The sequence below is a fragment of the Crocodylus porosus genome, unplaced genomic scaffold (genome assembly GCF_001723895.1).
Source record: "Crocodylus porosus isolate Cpor-Errol unplaced genomic scaffold, CroPor_comp1, whole genome shotgun sequence".
In the NCBI taxonomy this organism is placed as follows: Eukaryota; Metazoa; Chordata; order Crocodylia; family Crocodylidae; genus Crocodylus; species Crocodylus porosus.
The window spans coordinates 2,810,724-2,818,816 of NW_017728937.1; the positions used below are offsets into that span (position 1 = coordinate 2,810,724).

The following is an 8,093-nucleotide window of genomic DNA, read 5'->3' on the forward strand; positions in this document are numbered from 1 at the left end:
TCACCCAGATTTCCCTGTCCTATAGCAGGCATAGGCGTCCCATGGGACTGATGAAAGACTGACGCAAAGTACCTATTTAATAGGTTGGCTTTTTCTTGGGCATCAGTTGTCAGTTGCCCCATCTGGTTTAGCAGGGGTCCAACATTGCCTTTGCTTTTCCTCCGGCTCCCCACATATCTGAAAAAGGGGAACAACAGGCATCAGGGGAGTGGGGGGAAGTCTAAGTGGCAGGAATGGAAAGGAATTGGAAGGTGGAGGACAGGAGGCAGGCCCAGGAGGAGGAGCAACAGGCAAGGCAAGGACAAGGGTCATGGGACAGGTTGCCCACCGCACAGCTGCCGCTTTCCCTGCCATGATTTTCCCTGTGGCAGTGGTGGGGAGGATGAATTTAAGAGGACTTACAATAACTAGATTTTAAACATTTTCCATGTTTGGCATCTAATAACTGGGAGTTCTTAAATTCAGGGTTGTCTTGAATTTTGATAAATATGGTACTACAAGTTTAATCTCTATTATCTTGGTGAATATTGTTTGTGTCAAACTCAAAATAGAGCTTAAATTAGATTTTGTTAATAGTATTTTTAATTTCTTACTATTTTTTAACAGACTTCCGTAAGCTTTCTTTTTTTGGTTCTTATGCTGCTGTATGTCAGTCACTTCAGTTTTTTCTTTTTTTCTTTACTTAGTTTGACACAGAAGAGGTTTCCCAAGTTGGTCGAAGGCTGAGATGTCCAAATTGTAACACAGTCATTTCAAATGATACAACACGTCAACAAATTGCTGACTTTCTGGAAGAAGCCAGATTACGCCTTTTAACAGCACAGATAGTTAGTATTATTAATTCTGTTTGTTTTATTCTCATTTTCTCTTAACACATTTATTTCAGTGTTAGTAGTCTTATCTCTTAAAGCAAGATATGCTATCTCATAACCCATACTTCATTAGAAAATTAAATGTTCTCTAGCCTGCATTACATGATTTAAACTGAAATATTTGGATCAGACTTATCACTTGAGGAAGTGGAGGGGACTGCCTCCCCAACCATGGCCCTACTGCCTCAGGAGCATCTCTTGTGTGAGTCATGGATGCTCTGATCAGTTGCTGTCCTTTTCCCTGTGCAGCTGCTAAGCAGCTTGCCAGCTGGCTATCTGCTGCATCATACGGGTAGTTCTCACTACTCCTTTACCCACTTTCTGCCAGGCTGTGGGACCCCCAGGAGTAGAAGATGTGATGTTTGATAGGCTCTGTATCTCAGAAAGATGGTGGAATGAGGAAAATCAAAGAAAGGCTGTAATGCGAGGATACAAATTATTCAGGAATGATAGAGTAGGTCATATTGATTGGGGAGTGGTACTCTACATCAAAGGCTGCATCAAATCATATATGATAGATTTTTCAACTGAGAAGAGAGGTAACATCTGATCTCTGTGGATAAAAATTCTGGGTTTCAACAGAAAAATACATGTGGGGAGCAGTTGGTTCTGGAAGAGGTAAGAGCATTCTTGGCCTAGTCCTAAGTAGTGCAAAGGATTTGGTACAAAGGGTAAGTGTTACTAAGTCTCTGTGCAATAGCAACCACAGTGCAATTGCGTTTGACATCCATGTAGGAGGGGAGACAAAAAGAAAATATACCACAGTAGTCTTTAACTTTAAAAAGGGAGAAATAGGGATACCAATTTAAAAAAAATCTGTTTAACCTGTTGTAATTACAATGCTTAAACAATTAATTGTTATGGCAACCCCACAGCAAGTGGAAGGGAGGGTGGAGTGACAAGGAGGAGAGTGAGAGAGGGACTAGTACCTAATACAGGGATGAGCAAAACATGGACCATCTGCCAGATCCAGCCTGCCAAGGGATTTTGTCTGGCCTGCAGTGAGGCCCTTGGCCCTGCCCAGCCCAGTTGTGGGGGGCAGCCCAGGCTGAGGTTCATGCGGCCTGTGCTGCTATCTCTAGGTATACAGCAAGGCTGGGGTGATGTGGCAGCTGGACTCGCTTCCTAGTAGCCCCAGTGGCAGCACCTCCTCCTACCTGCTGCAGCCACTGGACCCGCCTTGCTGCCTAAACACTCTGCCCTGACTACCCCAAACCCACTGCCAGGGGCAGGACCTATGTGGACAGGGCTGTGAGGATGATACGGGACCATGGGCCAGCAGGGGGCAGTGTCTAGGAGTGGAATGTGCAGGTGGAGCTTGGACCATGGGCCAGGATGTTGGGGCAGTGATAGCGCAGGGGCAGAGCCATGATCTGCCTGCACACCCTTGCAATGGGCACCAATTCCACAGGCAGGGGTATGCAGGGAGTGGATCACAGCTCTGCGCTGGGCCCCAGCTCTGCACTGTCACCACCCCGAGATCCTGGCCCTGGACACAGCTCGCCTCCTGTCTGTGGCACCTATCTGCCTGGCCATATGTCCTGCCTATGCAGGTCCCAGCCAGTCTCCATGGTGATCCTGTGATCATGGGCAGTGACAGCATGGGGTCAGGCCCAGGGCAGAGCCGTGATCCACTCCCCAAATTACTATGCCTGAAGAACTGGCACCTGTTGCAGAGGCATGCAGGATGTAGATTGTGGCTCTGCCCTCGGACCCTGCCCCACACTGTCACAGCCCCATAATCCCAGCCCTACCCACCCATTCCATTCCCCGTCTGCCTGCAGTCCCATTCTAACCACTCAGCCCAGCATGGACCAGAGCCACTTGGTGAGCTGTTACAGGGGGTCGGGGTGCTGACCAAGCCTGCCACGGCTCACCAAAACTCCCTAAGTGGCCCTGAGGCCCAAATAATTGTCCACCCCTGACCTAAAAGCTAAATTCTGCAGACCCTGGTGCATCTGCTTGCAGCATCACCCACTGCTAGCTTCCAGCAGCTCAGGCTCTGTGGCGGGCGATAGGGGTCTCCTGGATCATAGGCTGCTCATGGCAGGTGGCAGGGAGGCTGCCAGCAGCTGCACTTTAGGGGTCCATGGAGCCTAGCTATAGGTACTAACACCCACTCCCCCTTGCCTCATCCTTGCCTCTCCCTTCCTCTCTCCCGTCTGCCCTGCCACCATCCAGTTCCTGCTGGGGCACCACATGATTTCTCTTCTTCCCTTTCCCTGCCGGACTGTACCCTCCCCTGCGCTGAACAATAACTGGTAAGCTATAACCAGTTATCACTGGGCTTATCATTTAAACGATTGATCATTTAACTGTTCACATCCATAGTTAGAAAGAAGTTAAAAGAGGCCCCTGTGGAGGTGATGAACTTGAAAGCAGCATGGGAGCTGCTTAAGAACATCATATTGGAGGCACAGAGCAAATGCATACTTCAAATTAAAAAAATAGAAAGTGGACCAAAAGAAAGCCAGCATGGTTTAATAGAAGAAATGAAGAAGCAATAAGTAGAAAAAGGCATCTTTCAAAAAAGAGGAAGACAAATCCTATTAAGGAAAATAAAAAAGCATAAACTTTATCAAATCAAATGTAAAACCTTAATAAGGCCAGCTAAGCAAAAATTTGAGAAACTTGCTAGAGATAAAAGGTAACAATAAACATTTCTTTAAGTACATTGAAACCAAAGACCTGCACTAAAGATGACAGGGCTACTGCTGAGCAACTAAATGCATTCTTTGCATCTGTCTTTTCTGTGGAATGTGTTAGGGAAATTCCCTTGCCAGATCCACTCCTCCCTGAGGACAAGTCAGTGGAGCTGACCCATATTGAGGTTTCAGTAAATGAGGTTGTAGAGGAAATTGATAAAAGCTAAAGAGTTGCAAATCAACAGGACCTGATGGCATTCACCCTAAAATCCTGAAGTAGTTCAGATCAGAAATTGCTGAGCTCTTAGCTGTAGTATGCAACCTGTCACTAAAAATAGCCTCAGTACCAGAGGACTAGAGGGTTGCCAATGTGACTCCCATATTTAAAAAAGACTCTAGAGAGGAATTACAGGCCAGTGAGCCTAACTTCTGTTCTTGGAAAAATGATAGAAACAGAACTAAAAAATAGTTCAGCACATGGCCCACTGGCTGGCACTGTATCTGAAAGGGATCTGGGGGTGACAGTCAACCAAAGGATGAATATGAGTCATTGGTGTGATGAAGTCACCAGCAGGACAAATAGAATTCTGGTGTGCATCAGCCAGTGCTTTACCAATAGATCCAGAGAGGTGCTCCTCCCCTTCTATTAAATGTTGGTGAGGCCACAGCTGGAATACTGTGTCCAGTTCTGGGCACTGCACTTCAAGAAGGATGTGGATAAGCTCAAAAGAGTACAGAGAGGGCCACCTGCATGATCAGCAGCCTGGGGGATAGGCTCTATGAAGAGAAACTCTGGGAATTGGGCCTGTTCAGTCTGAGTAAGAGAAGACTGAGAGGCAACTTGATAGCCACCTACAAGTATGTCAGGGGCAAACACCAAGATCTAGGGGAGCAGCTCTTCAGAAAGGCAGTCCTCAGGAGGATGAGGTCCAATGGGCACAAGCTAGTTGAGGAAAAACTTTGGCTAGACATAAAGAAGAACTTATTTTCTGTAAGGGTAACTAGTAGGGCTGTACAAACCTTCAGGTGCTGATTCAGTGGCTGAATCTCCAAATCTTAATTGAATCAGAAGGCCAATGAAAAGGTCCAAATCCATTTGGAGCTCTCTGAATCTATTCGGAAAAGATTCAGAGGGCTTTGGTGATTCAAGCAGTCTCAGCTTGCTGCAGCAGGGAGCTGAACCCGGACTCTGTGCTGGTAAGTAGCAGGGGAGGGAAGGAGGAGGGGCTGTAGGCCCCATCCCCTGAGTGCCCCCCTGAGCCCTGCCTGCTGTTCCTGCCCCGTCCAGCCTCAGCTCCCCGCCCTTTGGAAAAAAAAAGCCCCCACTCATTGGCTGCTTCCAGGCAGGGAGGTGATTTCCACTGTCCCCGACAGTCCCATGCCACATGGGGGGCTCTGCCACGAGTCCTCTGACCACTCCCCACTCTCCTAGCCCCCCCATGGCTGCCCTGCCTGGCCCCAGATCCACTCTCTTTAAAAAAAAACAAAAAAAACCAACCCTGCACTCACTGGCTGCTGCAGTGGCCTTGGAGCATCTGGGGGCTCGTGGCAAAGCTCTCCATGCATCATGGGGCAATGAGGGGTAGCGGGGATGGTTCCCCCGCCTGGCAGGAGCCAGTGAGGTGGGACTTTTTTTTTTTAAAGGGCTGGGGGGTGGGGCAGTCAGGGCAGTGATGGCAGGGGCTGGGAGAGTAGATGGGGGACAGGGGACTCATGGCAGAGCCCCTTACATGGCATGGGGCAGCGGGGATTGTCCCCACCCCGCAGCAGCAGCCAGTGGATGCAGGCTCTTTTTTTAAAACAGCTGGGAGCTGGTAGAGCAGGTGGGGCAGCCATTGGGAGCGGGTGGGTGTGTGGGGCCGATTCGGAGATTTGGCTGATTCAGCTGCAACCGAATCCCCGAATCAGATTCATCTGAATCGAATCAGGACAGTGATTCAAATCACTGAATTGAATCATTGTCCTCTGAATCATCTGACGAGAATGCTAGCCATTTTACACAGGTCTAGTAACTAGAGTCTGGAACATGCTCCCAGCAGAGGTGGTGCAGTCTCCATCCCTGGAGGTGTTCAAGAGGAGGCTGGATAAGCACATTGTGGAGTTTGTTTGAATCAAGCTACCTCCTGCCCATGGCAGGGGACTGGACTCGATGATCTTACAGGTCCTTTCCAGTCCTTCTATTCTATGAGTCTATGGATAAACATGACATGCTGGGGAGGAATCAACATGGCTTCGTCAAAGGGAAATTATGCCTTACCGACCTACTAGAATTCTTTGAAGATGTCAGTAAGCAGGTGGACTGGGGTGATCCAGTTGACATAGTATATTTGGACTTCCAAAAAGCCTTTGACAATGTCCCCTATTAGAGGCTCTTAACTAAGTTAGGTAGTCACAGAATAACAGGGAATGTGCACTTGTGGATTAGAAATTGATTTAAAGATAGAAAGCAAAGAGTATATAAATGGTTAGTTTTCAGGTAGGAAATAAGTAAACAGAGGGGTTGCCCAGGGATTTATGTTGGCTTCAGAGCTATTTAATATACTCATAAATTACCTGGAAAAGAAGGTGAGTAGTGAGGTGGCCAGATTTACAGATGACACAAAATTATATAAAGTAGTAAAGGTCAAGCAAACTGTGAGGAACTATAGAAGGATCTGGCACGATTGAGCAAATAGGCAATTAAATGGCACATTAACTTCAATGTAGATAAGTGTAAAGTGATTCACAGGGGGAAAAATAACCTGAACTATACCTACACTATGATGGGCTCTACATTAACTGTTTCCACACAGGAAAAGAGCTTTGGAGATCATTGTGGACAGTTCACTAAAAACATCTGCTCAATGCTCAGCAGATATCAAAAAGATGAACAAAATGCTAGGAATTATTAAGAAGGAAATTGTAAATAAAATGGGAAGTATCCTTCTGCCCCTTTATAAACCTATGGTGCATCCACATGTTGAATACTGTGCCCAGTTCTGGACCCACACCTCAAAAAAGACATAGAAGAACTAGGGAAGGTCTAGAGAAGGGCCACAGAGATGATTAGTGGAATGAAGGGGCTTCCCTATGAGGAGAAATTAAAGAGGCTAGGTCTATACCATTTAGAAGAGAGATGCTTGAGGGGGGAAATTATAAGGGTTTACAAAATACTAAATGGTGAAGGGAAAGTAAACAGAGATTTATTATTTAGTCCCTCTTCTAATGCAGGAACTAGGGGGATCATAAAATGAAACTACCATATGTACTCAAATACAAGATAAGGTCTCTTCCCCACCCCCCCACAGTCAGCCTGGAGAAAAAGGGCCCTCGTCTTATAGTCACATGCAAATAAACATCATTAAATGCATGGTCTATCATTAAACTGCTACCAATAGAAACCAACTATGAAGTTGATTTAATGCAGGCAGCACTAAGTATGACTAGAAAACATGCAGTATGGGCAAACATACTGATGGGACCTTTTTTTGGGGGGGGTGGAGGCTGAAAAATAAAGTGGGTGTTACCTTCACAGGGAACTGGCACTGGGCCTGGAGGCACTGCAATACCAGGCTGGTACCAGGAGGGCCAGAGCTAATCCTAACACCTTCCTCTTAGAATCAAAAGTGCTACATTTGATCTCAGCCAAAAAGGTTGAGATGCAAACCTACCACAGAGATAGGTTCATGCAGCCTATCTGAATAAAGTCAGGGGAGGTTTGTTTTTTTTTGGGGGGGGGCTATAGCCACCCCAAAATCCTCCCAGTGCTGCCCCTGTCCAAGCCTCCACCTCCCCGCAAGGCTGCTGCCACCCATGCAGCTGAACACGCCCCATTCCCACCCACAGCCTGCAAAGACACAGCACTCCTAGCCCAGCCCATGGGGACCATGTCCCAACTTCATATAATTTTTTTTTTTTTTATATTAAAAACATTTTATTAGAAAAACTGTCACTATGAAACACATTAAGAAAAAACTACAAATAAACGAAACCCACCTGAGGTTTCACAAAGTTAATACAAACTCACTTTCACAAAATTTCCTAACATTCACAGAAGAAATAATATCACTTGTGAATTGCTGAAAACCCATTTAGAAATCATTTAACTTGTTTCTTATATAATTCCAAGTTCCCTCACCCACTCTTGGAGCCCCTTATCCATTTTATCAGAGGGGAAAAACAAAAACAGTTACTATTAAACACATTGTGGAACCAGAATCCCACCTTATTACATAATATTCACATATTCAATGTCGCATTCGACCTGCTGAAAGCCCCCCCCACCCTTGCTGGCAAATATGCTGTCCCTTAAACTATCCTATGCCTACGCAGGGCTGAAACAACCCTCTGAAGTCCAGCCCTTCCCAGGGCGTTGTATCCCCTCCTTGCGTTCTCTGCTTTCCCCTTCCTCTATAGAAATACAACTCGTGCATAGCTAATTGCAGACATTCTACCATTGAAAAGCACGAGCCCTGTAGTGCTAGGAGGGAACGCACTTTCCAAATTGCTACTTTAATACATGTGACAAGCACCCTCACACCCCATGACCCATCCGTCCCCTCTGTCAAACCATAGAGCACGTTTTCACTCGTGATCC

The 8,093-nt window shown here is 46.5% G+C and overlaps 1 protein-coding gene across 1 annotated transcript in view; it reads left to right on the plus strand.

Moving 5' to 3' along the window:
- The window catches only part of LOC109318189 (sodium/hydrogen exchanger 10-like), a 206,155-nt gene that overhangs the window by 75,945 nt on the left and 122,117 nt on the right, over positions 1 to 8,093 (plus strand). Inside the window, exon 12 of the mRNA XM_019547271.1 lies at positions 687 to 827. Within this exon, the coding sequence (XP_019402816.1) occupies positions 687 to 827 (141 nt within the window). The remainder of the gene's footprint in view (positions 1 to 686; positions 828 to 8,093) is intronic.